At 43.7% G+C, this 21,632-nt stretch overlaps 1 protein-coding gene across 4 annotated transcripts in view; it reads right to left on the reverse strand.

Moving 5' to 3' along the window:
* Ptprg (protein tyrosine phosphatase receptor type G) overlaps positions 1-21,632 on the reverse strand; it is a 674,545-nt gene that overhangs the window by 22,560 nt on the left and 630,353 nt on the right. For all 4 annotated transcript variants that reach the window (XM_048420806.3, XM_048420808.3, XM_085687941.2 and 1 more), the window contains 7 exons: positions 16,513-16,604; positions 9,213-9,309; positions 5,267-5,349; positions 4,942-5,076; positions 3,932-4,066; positions 1,888-2,060; positions 40-175 (listed from right to left, as the gene is read on the reverse strand). In XM_048420806.3, the coding sequence (XP_048276763.1) occupies positions 40-175; positions 1,888-2,060; positions 3,932-4,066; positions 4,942-5,076; positions 5,267-5,349; positions 9,213-9,309; positions 16,513-16,604 (851 nt within the window). The remainder of the gene's footprint in view (positions 1-39; positions 176-1,887; positions 2,061-3,931; positions 4,067-4,941; positions 5,077-5,266; positions 5,350-9,212; positions 9,310-16,512; positions 16,605-21,632) is intronic.

Genomic DNA, 21,632 nt, shown 5'->3' on the forward strand with positions numbered 1-21,632 from the left:
TCTAACTGGTGCTGGGATGTCCTGACCGCCACTCCTTACCTCAGTCTGGACGAGGTAGTTACGCTGTGTCCTGATGTGCTTCAGGAATCCCAGGACGTTGACTGTACTCTTGTCCTTTATCTGCTGCAGCATGCTGTCTATGACAATGTAGGTGCCTGTCCTGCCCACGCCGGCGCTGGAAGAGACGAAGGCACTCAGCCGGCGCTTTCAACCATTGACCGAAAGATAAAAAAACGTAAAAGCGCCCACGCGAAGAAACAGCCTGCTTCCCTGATCGCTTACTAGAAATGACCTAGGCTATTCTATTCATACAGATATCGCCTGAACACTTCGCACCATCTAGCATCGATGAAGAGCACAGAAGGCCTTTTCACTCTACGAGGACAAATGAGGCACAGGGGCCACCCAAGCTTTCCGTGCAGTTCTAAGGAAGGGATGGAGCTGGAGGCACCTGGCAGCAGCCATCCTCACCCACGAAGCAGTCAGCTGAGGCCTGGGCAGGCAGCCATTCATTGCATTTCGTTTTACGGCTCTTACTGAATCTAGAAACTTACCCTTTGACTAAAATCCCTTTTCTGTACAACCTTCTCTGCCTGCCTCTGCTTCGTGCAGAGTGTCACTCCTACTGCTAATGTCAGTAGTAGACAATTCTATGATGGGGTATTTTCCTCTTCGTAAAGGAGAATGCTATGCCCAGAAAATTTAGCTTCCTGTAGTTATTTTCCTAATTCATATTTTAAAAGATAGCTAAGAAGAACTGGAATCTGTAGTACTGAATGGCAGGCTTATTTTGGCAGGATGCCTCCAGGAGGTTCCTCATCTAGCACAATACCCAGGCAGTTTGGCAGACTGTTTTTCATTGGTAGTTGCAAAATGGGTTAGTAAAAAAGTAGCGTTCTCATAAGGCTTTACCACGGGATGTGTCTCAGCTCCTGCAAATGTCTTGTTTTGTTAAAGCATATTATAAGAATAGCCCCACAGAAATGCTTACCAAATGCTGTGAAGCGATGCAATATTAGCCACAGAATAAGTAACTTGAATATTCAAATAGAGGGAGCCAAGGTTGCACTTTGTGAACACACAAAACAGACAGTGGAGACATCTAAACAACCATCCGGAGTTGGTTTAGTTTGTTCGGAGGAAACACAATTGTTTCAAGAGTTTTTGCTTAGAGAAAATTCTTGCTTGTTCAGAGAGAAGACAATTTTTTAAAGAGTTTTGTTTAGAGAAAATATGAACTTTTTCAAGCGTTTTTTTGTAAGAGGTCGTTTATGCAGCACATATAAGTTAGAAAACTGAAAGAACCTTTTATCCAGGTCATAAATACATGCTCTGGAACCTTCTCATTTATAATCCAATTTTCTTAGGCAGAGCCCCCAGTTTCCCTACAGTTGTAGGAGCTTACCAAGAACATTTCATAAAAACTAGATATTAAGTCAGTCAGTTTTTCCTCAAAGCTACATAGTTCTTCTTTTTTTGACTTCTTTTTCAGATGATGCGTCCGTGTGACGAAATTATAGTTTTTCATAATTGCACCACGCTTCCCCACCGCCGTGTTCATAGAGGACATGGGCCACACGAATTCTCTCTATGCTTTGTTTGAGCACAGGTGGGGTTCACAGGGCTCCAACCCCCAACTTCATCTTACTCTGCACGCTGGCCCTGTCTGCAGTGCACCAGCACGGGGCCCTCATCCCCGCTCTGCATGCTGGCCCTACCTGCATTTCACCAATATGGGGCCCACATGTCCAGTTTCATCTCTCCATGCTGGTCCTAGCTGCAGCGCACCAGCATGGGGCCCACATCCCCACTCTGCACGCTAGCCCTGTCTTCAGCGCACTAGCATGGGCCCACACTCCCAGCTTCATCTCTTCATGCTGGCCCTACCTGCAGTGCACCAGCACGGGGCCCATGTCTGGTACCCGTGCCGCTGATGATCTCCGCACAAAGGTCAGGACAGGAAGGGTGTACTCAGGGACTCCCATGTCAGGCCACTGTGTGTAGTGGTACTGAATCACTGTCCTCTCGTTCTGACGACTTTTGGGGTTCCCCTTCTGGCCCTGGAGGAAAGTGTAAAAAGACACCTTGAAGCCTGAGGGTTAGCATCTGGATGAGAGCAGTTCAAAGCTGGCAGGAAACAGGACCTTGGATCTCAGTTCTTAAGCTTACTGTCTTGGGGACAAATTACTTCCTGTTTGTGACCGACTTCCATGTTGCATGGCCACATCCACAGCGCTCAGAAGAGAAGAATAAAATCGCTCCAAGAATGAACATTTAACAATACCAGGCTTTTGGACTTAGACAATACAGAGCACCTTGAACTCTCCCACAAAGCCTGCTTTTCCTGACTTGCTGCCCAACTGTCTGCTTTGCTTTCATCTGCCATTTCCATTTTTCCTTACCACTCAGTCTGGATACCCCGAGCCAGGGTTCCTTACCGCCACCCACTCTCCAAGAATAGAGGGGAAGCCAGAAGTGCAAACAGAACCTGGAGCTCTAGCGCCTGGGCCAAGCCTCGCTTCTCTGTCACTCTCACAGGTGACTTCTGTTGAGTGGGTTTCCATTTAGGAGCCAACTTTTCCAATCTCACCAATCCAAGCAGATGACCTGCTATGCACTGGTCAAACACAGAGCACCCCGAGTTCCTACTGCTTTCTCTCACTTAAGCTATTATCAAAGCAGGGTGACTGGGCTTGTTTAAACGGATGCCTAGGAGCTCTCTAAATTTTAGAGTGATTATTAATTGGCTTGAATCACCCAGAAGCTAAACAATAAAGACCATGTACTGCTGCTGATTTAGAACAGTGCCTAGTGCTAATCATAACCACCCTGAGGAAGGGCTGCTAATCCTGGGCTATTGGTGGGCTTGAGAGCTGCCTAAATGTGGGTTTTCTTAGGACTACATTCTCTGAGATGCCAACGGAAATCAAACGGCACTGCTTCAGACAACTGTCAGACTCAAGACTGCGTTGCAACTGTACTTTCTCACTGAGTTGCTATTTAGATTCCAAAATATTGCTGTGGTGACTCTTGTTGTGACAGGGGATTTGTGGGGGAAAGATACTGAGATAACTTGAAAGCAGTATTTCCACATCGTGATTCTTGGAACACTACGAGTTCATAGTTGGTACGGGTAAGTCACATGACCAAGCATGAACTCAAACATAACAGTCACTTGAGCTCATTGTCCCTTCCTAAAAGCGGGTACATATTACATAGCAGCCTCTTTCCACTCTTCATCAACAGTGGAGGATGAGTTTTAAATACCCGTCTTTCAGGACTAGAGTTCCTTGGCATACACTTTTGGAAACACTGCAGTGAAGTTGTCAGGAAACAACAACCAATGGACAGGTACCACGTGACGTGCTGTATTCTTGACTTCCGACAACACTTATGAAGCCAGGTTTGTGAAGACAGAGGAGTTAGCCAGAGCCCCTAATGGGTCTCATGCACTTTGCCCAACACCTTTCACACAACACACAGACATTGGGCAAAGAGGTACAGGGCCACAGAGCTCAGTGGGTAGAGCCCTGGGTCACACTCCTAGCACTAGGTAAACCTAGTAGTGTAGCAGAAGGTTGGAATCCAGCACTCAGGAGGTCTAGATGGGAGGACTCACTCAAGGATCTCAGTTACACAGCCACTTTGAGGCCAGTCTGAGCTGTATTTCTTTCTGAGACCTCAAAGGAAGGAAGGAAGGAAGGAAGGAAGGAAGGGAGGAAGGAAGGAAGGAAGGGTGGAAGGAAGAAAGGAAGGAAGGAAGGGTGGAAGGAAGGAAGGAAGGAAGGAAGGAAGGAAGGAAGGAAGGAAGGAAGAAAGAAAGAAAGAAAGAAAGAAAGAAAGAGGAAAAAGTTGTAGAAAATGTCCTAAAAGCTTGAATTCGCCTTCAGTGTTCAGGTGTCTCCAGACTGCTCACCCAGCGTGCACACACCTTTTTCACTTTTGCATTTCTGACTGAAAAACGCCGGACAGTATAGCAGGCGTGTACTTTTGTGCTCTTCAGGGTGACAATGATGTTTCCATACTCCTCACTATTCTCCATCGGCCAATACTGATCACACTTTCTCTGCAGAAAGGAAAAAAGGAGGGTTTTCAAACAACGGTATTAAGACACATAATAATATTCAAATTTTTTTCAAACTAAAAAAGTATGGGCTGAAATGCTTAAAGGTTAGTGTGCCCTCTGAAGAAGTTCATAACTTAGGATAAGTTTGTCCAACAATATCTGAGAAATGGGCCAATAAATACGATCAACACACACACGAGACAGAGAGAGGGAGAGGGAGAGATTAAGAGGGAACCTTGTACAAAATATGAGTACACTGTGATACAGAATAGTTTTAAGTACCATCTGGGCTGGGCTTACAGAAGCCAGGCTGGGAATCTGTTACAAGACTGGGTCACCATCAAAACCGGGACTCCACAGTCAAGGGTCCTAAGACTTAGTCTTTATTTTAGACCCATCAGCACCATCTCCACAAACTAAGAATACAGTGCATTCAACTATACTCTTCACGACGGTCATCTGCGTTAGCCTCTGTTTCCCCGAGTGTCTCTCTCACACCAAGCATTTCCCAACATCCCTGGTTTCTGATATCTCTTATTCTGGAATCCTTTCTCTTACTAAACTGTTTCTCATCTCAAATAGGGGCTTCTCTAAAATTTCCACACTACAGGATGCATTCATTTGTCTCACTGCACCCCTAAAACACGCCTGTGTAGTTCTTCACCATGCCTATGTTATCAGTGTAGCCCTACGGCACGCCTGTTTCATATTAATTTGCACTCCTGATGCTTTAGCTGTTTCAGAGAACATGAGCAATCCCATGTGCAGAGAGAGCACGCCTATTCTCTACACCTGTGCATTTGCCTTCCCTACAGCAGGTGTTTAATTCACTTTCATTCACAAAAGGAAAAGAGAGTAAAGGAAGAGGCTCTTACCCTTCCTTTTTCCACAAGGTTTGTAATCATGATGATGATTCCTGTGTTTTGTTCCCAGATCATCCTCCAGAAATCTTCAAATGTAGACTTCAGAGGCCCCTGGGTGGCAATGTAGGCTTTTGCTTTGTTGTAACCCTTCAGAGATGACACAGCACAAAGAGAGATGAAAGGGGTATCACAGAAGACCAGTTAATAATTCAAGTACCTTCTAAGTGGAACAGGCCATGTTTGGAGTGACATTTCCGTGTAGTGGTGAAATACACCCACCCACCTCTGCCACAGGCTTCCATTTCCCGAAACAAGCTTAAGAGCTTTTCTGACTTACATCGACATAATTTGCGTTGATGTAGTCGCTGTGCTTAGAGTCTTTTCCTGGTAAAGGTCTTAACTTCACCCTGCTGTGATCATCTACAGAGAAGAAAAGACAAAATCAAAATGTAGAATTAGAACAGCAACAACCGGCAGCATCCTTAACACATGGCAACCAGGTGTTATGAGGAACAGCTCCCGAGTACAGCTTCAACGCCATCCCGACACTGCACGGCCGCGGCTGTCCCAGAGAGGGCCCAAGGAGCATAAACAACAGTCTTTACTGGTTCTCCTCAAACTGCTAGAAATTGTATGACACTCCAAAATTTCATTTTTCTATTTCAAAAGAAAACTAAGGGCTTTTGATTATCCGTTCTTTCATCCTCTTCCTAGTACTATAAATTTAGAGAGAGAGAGAGAGAGAGAGAGAGAGAGAGAGAGAGAGAAAGCACAAGAACACAAGAACCCATGAAGTTGTGAGGACAAGGATGTTGGGAAAAGTTGGAGGAGAAAAAAAATATGATCAAAACATGTTGTATGAAAAAAGTTTAAATGTTTTTATAAAGTGACTTTCTATGAAGTTTATAATGTGTGTAGTGTATTCCACTGCTCTGTGAGGATGGAGTCTAGCCAACTTCCCAGAACCAAAGGATGGGAACGAACCAGAGCTTTTCCTCTGTCGTGAATCCGGCACATTCAGGACCTGACTCTACTGGTTTCTGTGACAGTTCCTCGGTGTCCTTTGCTACATAAAGTCATGAGCAAAGGGACAGATGAATGTGATAAACAGTAAGTACAGAATATGAGTGGTTAGAACATAAAAACCCAACTCTCTGAACTTGGGAAGGAGAGATGATGGCCTTCCAGAAAAATACTTTCAAGTTGGGCATGGTGGCACTCAGGAGGCAGAAGCAGGTGGATTTTTATGAGTGTGAGAACAGCCTGATATACACAGCAAGTTCTACACAAACGGACTCTGTCTAGACAAACAACACAATTCCTGTGTGCATCATACAAATGCTACATTGGTTTTCTCTCGTATTTCGTCACCTACTTTCTGACTGCTGCGGGTTGAGGATGACACTATGTGTGCCCTTGCCTGACTCCTAAAAAAGGCCATGTCTATAGACAAAGGTTCACAGCTGTGAGCCACCTTGAATGGGTCAGCCAAAATGCTGTGAAAGCTGATTCATGCACAGACAAGAAGAGAAAGAAAAGGCATTTTTTTTGCACCTTTTCCCACCTCTTTACTCATTCACATAAATGAGACCAAGAGTCCTACTCAAGAACAACTTGTTCTTTTAGAAATTAGGACAAATAAAACTATCTCTATTCATAAACAATATGATCCAATATATATATAAGCCCAAAGGGGTTCCCCCAAATGATCTTTTAGAATGACTGGGTCTAACAGGGTTTCATGAAATACAATCAATATACAAATATCAACTGTACTTCTTTACACCAAGCATTTTCATTTGCAACAAGCATGAAAAAGAATAAAATGTGGTGGGCCAAGAGATGGCTCAGTGGTTGAGCGCACTTCCTGCTCTTATAGAGAGGACTGGAGTGCCATCCCAAGTACCTACAAGGTGGTTGTCTGTGACTCCAGTTCCAGGGGAATCTGATGCCCTCTTCTGGCCTCTGTAAGCACTGCATGCACATGGTGTAGACATCTACACAGGCAGATATACCCATGCTCATATAAATAAATCCCCCAAAGCAAAAAAGAAAACCCCAAAACAACAAAGCAGGAATAAACTTCACAGAGGATGCAAAAGCTTGCACAATGAGACTGTAAACCACAGTTGAAAGAAATAGGAAGGCCTAAGGGGAAAACCATTCACCTTCATGAAGGCCCCAAGACAACATTGAAATGGCAATGGTTCTCAGATCCATCTCACATTCAGTACAATCTCCATCAGAATCCCAGCCCCGTGTTAGGAGTATGAGTCTAGTTGATGCTAAAATTCATATGGAAATGCAAGGGGCTGAGACAGTCTGAACAGGGGAATCTTAGTTTCCAATTTCAAACTTTGTCACTAAAGCTGCCCATAATTACGGCAGTGCAGAGCTGGCAGGAGAATGAACACAGACAGCACCAGGAATAGAATCCAGCAGCCAGCAGCAACTCAATACCTTACAGTAAGATAACTGTCCATAAGAGAGCTGAGCCAATTCACTGAGGAGAAAGCCCTAAATCTTAAACCACAGCACAAGTAGATACCCACATGCAACAAAATGAAGAATAGCTCTTAGCTCAGAACACATAAAAACACAATCAAAATGGATCAAAGACGTAAGCAGGAGTGCTGAAACCATGAGATTTTCAAGACGAGAACACAGCAGTAAACTTGGCATGGTTTTCCTTCCTAAATTTTTTTTTTAATTTTTTTCCTAATATGATTCTAAAACCACCACCACCACTAGGTTAAATTGGATATTGACAAACTTTGGAAGATGGACTTTTGAAGATTTTAGAGAGCACCAGGAAGAAAGATAGTCTGGGTGGTGGTGGTGCACTCAGGAGGCAGAGACATACGAATCTCCGTGAGTTTGAGGCCAGCCTGGTTTACAAAAGCTAGTTCCAGGACAGCCAGGGCTATATGGAAAAAACCTGCCTCGAAAAATGAAAACAACAACAACAAAAACAAAAAGGGAAAAGATAACACAAAGAATATGCAGAAATATATGGAATCCCACGATATACAAAGTTCAACAGTAAAGTGATAAAATTCAGCTAGGAAAAAGTAAAAGATGAGAACAGACTTTTTCCGAAAGAAGATATACAGATGGCCAATGAGCGTTAGGCAATGTACTGATCCTACTGACCGCTCAGGCAACCGCGAGAAAAATGCCTATCAGAGGTTCCCACTTCAAACCATCAGTAAGACCCACTCCCCTCAAAAAACAAAAACAAATAGGGTGCTTCTGTCAAAACGTGAGGGCGCTGGACCTCTATGTCACGGCCAGTGAGAATGGAACCCAGCACAGCCACTCTGGAAAAAGCCTGTCAGCGCTCCTAAAGTTCATCTATAAACCAGCAACTCTGCTTCTACGTGTGCACCCAAGAAGGAAGGAAACAGATCTAAGGAAAAGTCTTGTCCACGACTGACTCTAAAAGCATTGTTCTTAAGAGTCCCGAGTTGGATCAAATCTAAACACCTAGCAAGATATCCCATATGCATGTAATTGGAATATTAACAATGGATTCACTGATACAACACGGATGAACTCTGAAAGGATGCTAAGTGCGAGAGCCCAGGCACACAGGTTTCACATGTGAGTCCATCCATAGGGACTGTCCAGAAAATCCAAATCCTGAGAGGTAGAAAGTAGTAATGAATTTCAGGGGGAAAGGGTGTCTTGTTGCTAGAAATACTTGAACATTAGACTGTGGTTGTAACAACATCTGTGAATGGACAGTCCAAACGGCATGTAGATAATCTCAACATTTTATTCACAAACTATCCATAGCAGTGTTCAAACTTTAAGCAGTCCAATTAAAAGTCTGTATAATGTGGTTCTTATTACAGAAGGTAATGAAATCGGTCCCTCCATGTTCAAAGCCTATTTCCCTGTAGCTATAACTTTAACCTGTTCTGAAGTTGGGCTTATTAGATTCAGTTCTCCAAATCTGTATTAAAAAGAGACGCCTCCCACTGGTTAAAAACAATGTCAGGATAGCCCCATAATATTCATGCTTTGTCTCCCAAGATTTGACATAACCTCAGCTCACGTGAAAATAGAAAAGTTCAGAAAAGTTTCTTTCGGTCAGCTTATTTGCTCTCTCAGAGCTCTGATGGCCCACAGGGGCAGCAAATGTCCATGCTGCAGCTACCTCGTGATAGACTGGCTTTCAAACACCAGCCTCTCTGGGTGTTGCAATTCTGACTCTTTGGCTTTTCCTGCGGTGTGAAGACTGAGTTCTCCCACTGCTGAAGATGGTTTCAATTACTCACATGCTAAAATGTTGATATATCTGTTTTTGTGCTTGTTGTCGGGGTGATTGGAATGTTCCGCAGTGATGTTCATATCCGCTGTACAGCGCTGCACTTCCTAAAGGAGAAGAACGACAAGGTTTTAGACACACTGGAAAATAAACAGAGCCGACGCCATGTATCACACAGCGTTCTGTCAGCATAGGCTACATGCACGCTGCACGCTGTAGCTGAATTCTTACGGCCTAGTGATAGGGAAGCTATAGACACTTTAGCACACACTGCTCTGCTGAAACATGGTGGAAGAAACAGACCGAGAGTGAGCCAGTCAGATCCAGGGCAACACATTACGCAGAGGGCCAAGTTTAACGTTGTCATTTTACAGTGTTCCTGCGCTTCATTCAGCAAAGCAGTGTGATCTTTTGCACTGGACATGGCCTCAATTCTGATGCTTCTCGTGTATCTCCATTGCACCACGAGCTCATGTTGAGTGACAGGCCCACGCTGTCTAGGTTTGTCTAAGTACACTTTATGGTGCTTGGATTATGATGACACCGCCCAATATGGCACTTCTTATTATCTGACCTCTTCTTACATGGTGCGACTCCTCCCCTCCTCTATACATACACAGATATAGCTATCTGCTCAGTCCCTACAGTGCCATCACTTCCTAGAACTTAGATCTGAGAATTGCTGTAATGACCACAAACATAGGAACAGTGTGAATTAGGTATGGTCTCGTTCCTAACTAGCTCATCGCTCATCTGCTTTATTCCAGTTTGGACCTGGTGTTGGGATGGTACAAAACAGTATCAATTTTGGAGTGCTGAGATACAAAAGAATATCTCTTTTTAAATAAGTCACAGTCTATAAGAGAAAAAAAAAGATTGTTAGCCAAATGTGATCAACAGAGAAGAGGCCTGAAAAAAAAATATGGGAACAAAAATAGAGGATCTGAGGGAGGCTTAAAATAGGACATGGCAATTCACTTGAGTCTTAAAGGAAGCACAGGAATTTCCAAGAAGGACAAAACCACCAGGATTTGCAATGTGCTTGGAGGCCGCATGGCCTCATTTCATAGTTAGAACCCTCCATGCTAAAATGTCTATTTGACAAGATAGTCATGCTCAGCCGATTAATTATCTTGACTGGCTCAGATATCATTTGTCCTGATGAAGTGTTGGCTCTGGTTTTGGTCAACTGAACTTGCACTAGAGACACAGCAGCAGCAGAGGCAGCTCCGCACTACCGCCTCAGCCCTGGATAGAAGCCTCATCTCTTAGCTCAATATGAGGCTGCTGAAAAAGTCGGATTCTTCTACCCTGGATGCTTCACACACAAAGAAATACTGGAGCCAACTAGTTAAGGAAGCCATTATCAGTGCGTAGCTGCTACTAAGAGCAGGCGCAAAGTCACAAAACTGCCAGGGAATGTTGTACCCACGGCAGATTCTTGTGTTTCCCAAGGCAGCTGCAGAAGAGCTATGTATGTGTCCATAGCAGCTACATCTAGGGCAGTGATGTGGTGAACACAGGGGACTGACTGTCTCAGAGAACCTCAGAGTGCTTCCTAGTGAGGAGTTCCCTTTCTACAAAGAGAAACTTTGCAGTCAAATAACCTAAGGTATAAAAATGAAGGGTCATGATCTGTTCAGATTATTGAGTTTCCAATGCCTGGAAGCTCACATTCAACTTTTTGTAACTGAAGGTCTTCCCAGCTGTCCCCGAAGAAAAGACCCCGAACGTGTCAATCTGGTCCACGTCTTCCGGGGAAAGTGTGCAATGGCGATTCTCACCTGTTTCCTACCCCTCTGAAGAGGGATAAAGTCTGCTCTCTCTTGTTCTAGTTTTATGACTCAGTTTTGCAAACAGTGGTTTAAAGGGCCCGAAGGCTGCCTCTGGCTCTTTTCTCCAAAATGGAAAAAGAAAAAGTCTGAGTACAAAATAATGAGTCTGCTATCTTGAGAATGGCAAGAAGATGGTGATGCTGATTATTCTTGGGTTATGGGGACCTGCCTTTTGGAATTGCCTTAAAAGCATGAGGCCAGTTTAAGGCAGAACACTTCACAAATGGATTTGTATCCTGAATAGCATCAATTCACTCTATTCACAAATCCCAGGCACAAGTCAATACTCCACTGCTCCTGGGTAAAAGCCATCCTTTTTGGCAGGTACCCCTTTAAGACTGAGGTGATTGGAGAGCTTATATTAAGAAATTTTAGCCTTAGTTCTTTAGTCAGAGATTTATTTTGTCTATTAATTTTTTTCTCTCTCCTACTATATGAATCGGACCACCCTAGCCATGGACTGAGGCTGAGACTCAGAATATAATGCAATGAACCAGGGTTGCTTCTATAAAGCAGTCTCTCAAGGCAGCCAATCAGGGCCTTTTGCTATTTAAAACCCCTGGCCAGATGTGCTGCCTCCATTCATGCTTCCAATGAATGACATAAAACAAGGGAAGGATGTAAGTAACGCTACATCTGACCGTCTTAGCACTCACGGGGGCTGGCTACAGCCTTCAGATTTGGTCTCAAGGATAATAATGTCACCTGTAAATTCCTGCAGTATGAGTTGGCTCATTCAGGAGCCGATAATACCATCTGATCCCGGAATGATCTTTTGCTCTACCAGACTGGCATCTCAAAGTCAACGTGATTTTAGTAGGCGTTAAAACCTTTTAAAGTGACCCTAGTCGATGGTGTGCACATGGGACACTTACCTATTTCACACTTAAATGAGAGGTTTAAGATGAAACTTACTGTATTTTATTGCCTAAATTAACCTAGAATTCTAAAAGTAGATATTCTGGACACTGACAGAAACATAACCCACAGGGGAGGGCCAGGAGAAGAGGCTTAAAAGAAAAGATAATTTGTTAAAAACAAAACATGAAAATCCTAGCATTTGCTATCACCAGAATTCTTGGGGGATGCAATCGGCTGAATCTCCTGCTTTGGAGATGTGGAGGGGGGAGGCCATCTGGAGGGCATGGGATGGCCTGCTAGCCTACCTTTCTGAGACACCGCTCCAACAAACACTGTGTACACATCTGTCAGATTACCCATAAAGAGCCCTGGGAGAAAGTATTTTGGACCTGGTGTGTTAAGGGGCTAATCTACAGACCAAGAAATGCATCGGTCATGACTAGTCCAGAGCTGGTACAGTGTCCAACAGAGAGCTGGTCCTCAACAGAGATGAGGACCTCTGTGCCTTCCCACTTCCACCACCTTGTACTTGGCCATCACATCTGACATTTTGCAATGCTGTGAGCTGGGCATGATTCCATTAGGCAGGGACCTTTCGGTGGGTTCCAAATTACTTTTCCAACCTTTCAGGGAGGGTATTATCTTCTACCACTTCATGTTCTGATCTTAGCCTTAAACCCATGCCTTTTAGAAAGGTGTATGTTTTCCTGTCCTAGGCACATCTGCCATTTATCTCCCCCCCCCCACCCCCCAGCAATCCAAATCCCTGGTCTTTGCTCCCAGGGGCTGCCCTTTTCCACCGCCCCACAGAAAATTCTTTTGCAGGCAGAAGTTTATGAAATTATCCCATCTTCTTTATAAACGCCCCTACTTAAACAGGAATTTTTCTTGGTAATAGGGATTTAAAGCACGTTTCTTTAACATTCAGAGCAAATGCACGGTCTGCCGTATGCTCAGAAGCTCTTCAGGGACAGTTTCTGCCATCCTCCAGTTGTCATTGTGTGTAGCGTTACATCTCCTTCTGGGGACGTTCCTGTCTCCCGGTTATCAGCAGCCACTGACGTCTCAGTTCATGACACAAAACAATGGGGCCACGAGTCCCTCGGCGCATGGGCTCAGGTGGACAGAGCCTTATGCTCCTGATTTAAGATGAACAACAACCAGTGCCCATTTAGCCCAGTAGTTAATTGGAGGAGAGGTCATCTCCCAGAGGACTGTGTCAAGGGCCATGGACCTCTGGCTTCATCTCTGTGCCCACCCTTTAAACTCCCGACTCCTCCAACCCCCAAGAACTAGTCCGCGGACCACTGTAGCCTTCTCATTAACGTGCCAGGACTGTACTTTAGGAAGCCTTCTGTGTTAAGATTATAGGGGCAGGGAAAGTGATTTCTAATATTTAATAATCAAGCCACTCTGGCCACTGTCCAGGAAGCCCAGGGAACTTGTCATGGCCACTTCAGGCAGCCAGGAGAATGGAACCAGGAAACGCTAGCCTCAAACAAGAACCAATAAGACTGCCCCTGGCTGCAGAACCTTGGAGAGGCATAATGCCATCGGGTTTACAGGCCATTCACAATTTATCCGACAACACTGTTTTCCAGCATCACCTCTAGACACACTCAGTTACTTAGGCTCCTCCCATTCCCCCGCTTAAGCAACAACATTATTAAAATATGACAGTTGCTCAGTCTTTTTTTTTTAAAAGCCCACAGCTGAAAAATTAAACGGCGTAAGGAGAATCATCGTCACTGGGGCACCCAGTCAAAATGTACACCGCGGAGGAGCTCCACTTCTGTTTTACCTTCTTTTTCATTTCTACTCTGGTCTCCTCCCAGCACCACCAGACTGAGCTCTGGTGAGGGATTCGAATTAATCTCTGTATGGAGAGGGCATAGTTGATACTCAGTTATTTTACCTTGCCTGACTATGAGCTTGAACGGTACTCTCGAGAAGACCAGTGATCTGATTAACTCGAGGCTTCTGTTCAGATGTTGAGTCAGATTTCTATAAGCTACACTGGGTCTAAAGTCACTGCAGAGTAAAAAGACTATGTATTCCTCACCTAATACATGTAGGAGAGGGGCCCCCTAATACCCTCTTATATATATATATATTTTGCCAAGGCATAGGTGCATATGAGTCAAGGGCAAGCTTGTTTATTTTTCTTGACTCCAGCTCATTATAAGACACTACTTATATGAGTCTGGAAGGCACTGGGGTTAACCACAGGGCTTGGAGTTTGGCAGTGCTGGTCTCAACCTGTGCTGCCACCGTTTCAAAACCTGGCCACCTAATATCTTGGTTTTCTTAGGGATGATGTTTCCCCAACTTTAAAGTGAGGCCAGTGAGAGCCGACATAAAGTAAGGGAGTGAAGTGATGCGCTGTGCTAACTGTGGGCCCTGGGTACTCCACACAAGTGATGGAGATCCATGCAGGAGCTTTCTACTCTCTGACCACAATAGACTTTTTTTAAAAAATTATTTTATTGTTCTTCGTACTACATAAAATCTCATTTCCTGCCCTGACACAGTCAGCTACTACCTCTGCTTACTTTCTCACACGGCTTGTTGCTATGTTTCCTTTTTTTTTTTTTTAAGCAACATCACCAAAAAGGAATGATGCTTTTGTTTAAAACCACTTCAAAGTTTTGCTGAGTTTTAAAGGTAGAGGTATACTGGTGAGCTCCTATTCTGTCTCATTCTCCCCTTTATGTTGCTGCTTTACTATTTTTTTTTCAGAATTTTGATTTGAGAAGCGACTCCAGCTTTCAATTCTCCCTAGGAGGAGCCACAGTGGCTGCTTCTTCATAGGTTCCCCATCCCCTCCCATGAACTACCAGCCCCGGTACTGAAGCCGTCAAGTTCAGTAGAGGTGATTAAACTGTTAGCTCACAGTATCAATATTTTTAGGATAGACACAGGATACAAATAAATGCCAGGATTTGTTCACAGGCGTGATTTGGATACAGCAAAGCCCATCTCTAAGTCAGATCAAGTATACAGAGGTGTAGCTGATTATTTTGAATAATTAAATGGTGTCAAAACCAGCTGTGATGAATAGCGCTGGGGTCTCAAATCATAAATAATTGAGAAACCAGAGTTGCATTTGATCATCCTGATCAAATTCTGTCCTCCAGAGGATAAATGTTTGTCCTGAATACCATCAACATGGTTAAATGCCTCAATATTCTTGCTCAGTCATTCAGGCAACAGTCAATTGAGCTAAATCACTTTAACGCCACACACATGTGCTGTCCTCATGAATACACAATGTTTGACTTAAGCCATGTTCTTTGTCGTGGACTAGGCACCTTTCTGGACCAGCATACAATAGCAGCATTAAATCTTTGATGAGCTTTTGTTTAGTCTTCTCTCTACCACCTTTCCCACCATTTTTTCCTCAATAAAAACCTAAACACAAACCAAGTCAAAACAAAAAAACAAAACAAAAACAACGTAAAACTCACAATAACCGCAACCTCAGAGAAAGATTTAACTTGAGATGTCAATATAATTGCCTTTCTGGTGACCTTTGGGAATTCCAAATTTGCATAGAGACGGGGTTCTGGTCCCATTTTTTTCTCATTGTTCCTATGAAATAATTGCTCCTCAGGGCTGCATGTGTCCATGATGGTCTCTGAGTGCTTCCTTCCCATTTGTATTTGAGCCCCATAACCAACTGTGTGAGGAGGCAGGCCAGAAAGGCTCTTCGCCATCATTCCCATTATACAGTAGAAAGGGAAAGAGGAAGAAACCCACTCACCCCTACGGCTTGAAGACAGCTGAGCTGCCATGAAAGCATGCCCTGCTCCACACAGCCCCTGCTGCCAGGGATGCGCCTCAGTAAAGAAAAGGGCAGTCTGTTTAATGGCTCCTCATTGACACCCTGTCACTGCTGAACTGGCACGGAACCCAGAGCTGGCAGAAGGGGACGTGCCAGTTCTCTACCTTGTTTCCTACACACCAGCTCTTAAAGTCACGAGGCTGTGCTAACTCACGTCTTCTCTCCAATGATTAATACACATGGAAACAACAACAATCAATTAATAATTAACCCAGCACTCCATGGATGCTTATTTATTTATTTTTTTTAGCCTAACAACTTTAGAATGCGGGTGACATTAGCACCATCCTTTTAAGGATGAGGAAACTGGGGAGCAGAGACGGAGTGATTGGCCTTATGAAGCTCACTTCTGGCAGAGCCAGCGCTTTCTCTGGTGCCAAACCTCCTGTCTCCACCATACCGTGCGCAGCCTAGAAATGACATAGAATCAGGGAGCTCGGCAGTGTCACTGTGTGACTAGGTAGTGTGACTTCATCTTAGGATTAAGACGAAGAACCAGAAAAACCTATCCCCAGTAATTGTCCTCTTCTTAACCTCCATGTCCTGTCTTCCATAGATGTGCAGGGGGCCAGACAGGTGAAACGAACTCCCTCATTCTACATCTGATTCAGAAAATGTTGATGAAAACCATCAGTGAGGAGAGAAAGACATCTCCGGCTGGCAGAGTTATTGTTCTGATAGGTTTAGAATAAATGCAGTCCCCGCTGTCAAAAATCCTTATGAGATAAAAATAAACTTTCTCAAAATTAGTTTCCAGTCTCGAAACATACCTCAAAATCTTCAGAGAACCCATGCTGGCTATCAGAATAGAGCTCGCCGATGTGTTTAACAAACTGTTTGACAGGAATGGCTTCCATGTCATCTGCAGGAAGAAAATCAGACTCAGGTCACACCGAATATGTTCATAAAACCAACGGCAATGAAAAAGCAAAACCTACATAGGACAAACATTTGACAAAAATGATAAAATTCTGTCAACTGAAATAAATTTCTGAAGAAAGGTCTGGGAGTTCATTTTATCAAGATCTCGGTAGGATTGTGAGTTGCTCTTAAGCCAGGCTAAATAAGGTATTTCAAACACACACACACACACCCCTCTGCTTTGATTTTGAAGAGAATTTACACAGTAAAGGAAATATATAATACTCTACGCTAAAAGTCTGCTTTTACCAAGCGTACCCATTTGCCAAGAAATTTGGCACTTCCTAGGTTTTTAAACTTTAATTATTATTCAGTGGCTAGGGCTTGAATGTGCATGGTCTTCTTCACTCGGACAGACACCCCATGCCAGCTGTGCAAAGCCTTCTATGGTTAAGTGTTCAGAATCTTAGTTCAAGACAGCTGTGCCTATACGGTGCCAAAGAATCAATTTGATGGAATTAACTGACTTTTTTTTTTTTGGTGTTGACAGCCTAGGTGTAGATTCAGGAAGATGCTACACACGCCAGTTTATTATAGCATTGCCACTCGGAAGGGACATTTCCAGCTCAGGAGCCTAATGCCTGTTTTAGGTTTATTTACAGAGATCCAGGCTGATCCTTGACTGTGTCTGTGAAATGGCCACGCCCACTTCCTCATTCTGCCAACTCCTCCTCCCTCGGCCCTCCCCCACAAATATTTCCCTTTAAAAAAAAAATGTTCGGCTGAATTTGAGATAAACAACAGACATGACATTTACTTTATTCAGAGTGAAAGATCTTTGGCAAAGGCACAAACATCCAAACTGCCGCAGATGCTTTTCTTAGTAAAGGGTATGAAGATCTCTATGTGTAAATGAGGTCCTACTTTGGCAGGAATTTCATAGATCCAGGCCTGACAATCTGATTTCTCTTCATCTGGTGACAGTTAACATTGCCTGTGTCATTCCTTCTCTACGTTCTTTGGAGAGAGCAAAGCTCCAGGGTGGCTTTTTGCATCTATTGACATTTGAATCGTTCTTCAGTGGGAAGTTGCCACTCTTAAACTCTGTTAAAGAAAGGTGACTCGTATGTCCGTAACCTATGTTGCTCAGCACCGAAACATTGTTTCAATGGAATAGCTTGTTCTTCGCAAACACAAACTCTGTGGGAACGATTAAAGTCCTGATCACTTTAAAAGGAAACTTTATGAAGAAAATTGCCAAGTTATTTACAAATATTTCAGGATTGAAGATGTTCATGAATATGCAATCATTTTGTACGCCCAAGAAATCTATAGCTTCCATGATGTAACCAGCATTAACAAACTAAGAAGAGCCAAAATGTTTGCCCAGAATATTTAGCAGAATGCTATTCAAGAAAAGTTTCCAAATTTATCTGATCATTTAAAATGTTTGGAAGTTGGTGAATTCTATAATAACTGCTATGTGGCAATGAAGGCCCCTGAGGCTAAGCTGGAAAAAAAAAAGATTAATATGCACAAAAATGTAAGTACCCAAGGATAAGCACATCTTTGCACTTAAACAATATAAACAGTTCTCAAGGGCAGAGCAGCATAGACAATAACTGGGTGATAGAAAGGTTTTATTCCACAACCACTGTTCGGAATTTCCAGTTCCCAGAAGGTTATGGTGCCAGGAAAGGACATGGAAGTCAGTTCAAAATGAGAAAAAAAATTATGGTTACTATATTTTGGTACTTTACATGTAACATCAAGGATTTTTAAGACATCAAGATGCTGAGGTTTAAAAAAATATGGCATTTTGAAGGTCACAGCACATGGCAAATCCTTAAAAGAAATACTTCAAACTTCACAGTAAACCACCTTTTTCCTATAATGTGATCAACTGTAGTGCCCATCCTAATGTCACATCTGCCTGTTGACCCCAGGGTGGGATGCAGTGACACCTAAGCTGAGCTCAGTAGGGTTGCCATGGAAAAATATGATGCACTATTTCTCCCTTTTGCATTTTTATCCAAGGAAACTGAGGCATCCCTATTCCACACCCTGGTGTCCCAGGCACCACCAAAACCATAAAGAAAGTAGGGGACAGGCAGATGTGCACAGAGGCACGCTGCACTGACCTCTGCCAACCACACAGATAACACATCACTTGTCCTTCACTCAAGACAAACAGCAGAGGGCTCATATATATCTTTTCTTTCTTACCATAAATATAGCACAGCAATTAACTAGAAGCCCCGACCAACTCCCTCTCGAATGGTATTTCTATCAAGTTTCCTCAACCATTCTGAGCAGCACCCCAGACCCAAGCAACTCGGTTTTTACCTGGAAAGATCCAGCTCAGTATAGGAAAACAGCTCTCTACGGGATACTATTTCTACCTGAACGTGTGCGCTTGCAGATGACAGCAGGACCAATTAATGGCTTTGCATACACCTTCTATGTGCCCTGGTATAGGTACTACACACAGCCTCCTCTTACAAGCAAATGATTTCTTCAAGACGACCTAAAGGATGGTGTTCTGGTTTGATTTCCCGGGGCTCTGATGAGACGCTCTGACCAGGAGCACCTTGGGGAAGGGAGGTTGGAAGCTAAGGCAGGCACTGAGGAAGACACCTGGAACAGACACCATGAAGAGGTGCTGCTTACTGGGTCGCTCCAGGTTCTCGGCCATCTACGTTTCTTATATTGTACAGGTCCACATGACTAATGGATGGTACCATCTGTAATGGGCTGGGCCTCCCACATCAATTAGCAATCAAGAAAATATGACACAGATGTGCCCACAGGCCAAGCGGATGAAGGTAATTCCTCGATTAAGGGTCCCCCTTTCCGAGGTATGTGAAGTCGGCAACCAACACTAGGCATCTCAGACCGGCATGGCCTAGACAAGCTGGCTGCTGACGCATAACAGGGTGCTCCAGCTCACGGAAAACCCAAACTTTATGTTTCACTGTGGGTATCACTGTATCATTTACTGGCTGAGCACCCAGGATCAGCCAGCAGTTAGCGAGATGGTCCCTGTTTCATGGCTGGCGTCTGTGTCAGAACTCAAGTCAACGTAAGAAAGGGAAGGAAACATCAGTGTGTAATCTACAGATTGAACACTGCCGTCAAAACCTGGATGCGGACGGAAGACGACTGATGCTGTGAGATTATGGGAGAAACCTGAAGAAAAAAGGTGGGCAAACTCCAGGCTTAGAAGGAAAGTACTAGGATATATGGGGAAACCATTTCAAAGAGAGCAACCATTTGGCCTGTACTGGTTGCCAAAACCCACGACAATACTCTGAATGCATTTTTTTATTTTTAGAGGAACCAGATGAATGGAACAGAAACGTTTTTGTGACAGACCTATGGATACTTGAGGCCACTTCTCTAAAGGGAGTACAGCGCTGAGCTTTGGCCTGGTGAAGTCAAAGCCTGGACTGCCTCTGTTTCTGAAAATTAGGATAGTTAATAGGGGAAGCATGACACTGCACAGAGTACCTTGGGGAAGCTGGGAAACAGCAATCATTTTGTGCTAGTCTTTTTATTTGTAGAATTTTCTGCTATCTGAGATTTGCTAGGTGAAAATGAGGCCACCACTCCTTCTCACTAACCCCCTTGGTTATAAAATGTTTTATATAATCAACTGAGAATCAGTATCTTAAAGCGTGAATTTTGTTATCAAATATGATCATTCTTAGCTTTTGGGATGAGAATTAAACCAGGAAAAGGTTTTTTATAAATAGTTTTCATCTGGGCTCATTCACAATAAACCCCTTATTCTAGTCCCTGATTAGAATGGAGTGTGGACAGCAACTTTTGTCCAGAGAAGTCACCAAAGCTCAGATAATGATGTTCTCACACGCCAGTCTTGGGAATAAAGGAACAACGCATTTGAACATAAAGGAAATCCGCTTCACAAATCCATGGGGTAAGGTCCTGCATCTTCAGAACCCAAAGAGGCAAATCTCCAATACCTTAGGCTTCTCAAACCGATTCACTCACGCTAGATCTGCTCTCTCCTTAGCTTAAGGAAAAGAGAAAAGTTAACCTCCTTGCTGTCATCTTTGGTTATAGCAAAGGCTAGCCCCAACTTCAGCCTCTTACTCAGCCATCAGGAGAATGAAGCTCATTTTACTGGTCCCGTCTAATTAACTCCTTCTACAGGTTAGGTACTTCCACTCTGTGAGGTGAGCAGAGAAGTCAGAGCAAAGCCTGCTTCTCATGGATTCCCTTCCCTGATCTAGGAAATGGCAGCAATAACAATGCCTTAGTCACTAAGTCAGTGGTTTTCAACCTGTGGATCTCAACCGCTTTGAGGGTCAATTGACCCTTTTACAGCGGTTGTGTAATTTACATTGCAATTCAAAACAGCACCAAAATTACAGTTACAAAGTAGCAACAAAAGACTTCTACAGCTGAGGAATTGTATCAAAGGTTTGCCACATTGAGAAGGTTGAGAGCCACCGCACTAAGTGCTCTGAGAAATAACAAGTAAGGACCTGCCAGAGGCTTGGCATTTGGTGACTTTAGTAACTATGAGGTGTCATTAGGCCCGACTTCCTCTCTCTGTACTATCTGATCCAAGGGACAGATGAAATGATCTAGAGACACAAGGCACTTGCCTACTGTCCTTCAGCTATTGCCAGGGTTAGGATGTCTCCAGAGCCAGGCTCACCCTGAGTGTAGTGCCTTCCAGACCTGACATCTGACCAGATCCTTCCCATGCAAATTACCAAAGTGACATGCTTTGCTTTAATGGGAAGTTTTGCTTCCTGACAAGCTCACACTGGGTCACTGGTCACCTTGGTGATGTTAGGTAATGAAAGGTACTAAGTATGTACCTTCTTAACAAATGCCAGCTGCTGGGTTTACTGGCTAAAGCTCTATTTAAGAAAAGATCCCTTTTGCTGGCTTGGGAAGTGGATAGGCATATACACAGATACATTAGGATTTCAGAAATCCTTAGGTTATCTATTCAGTAAAGAAGAAAGAAGAATGAAGAAGGAGGGAAGAAGAA

The sequence above is a fragment of the Myodes glareolus genome, chromosome 5, assembly GCF_982192425.1.
Source record: "Myodes glareolus chromosome 5, mMyoGla1.1, whole genome shotgun sequence".
In the NCBI taxonomy this organism is placed as follows: domain Eukaryota; kingdom Metazoa; phylum Chordata; class Mammalia; order Rodentia; family Cricetidae; genus Myodes; species Myodes glareolus.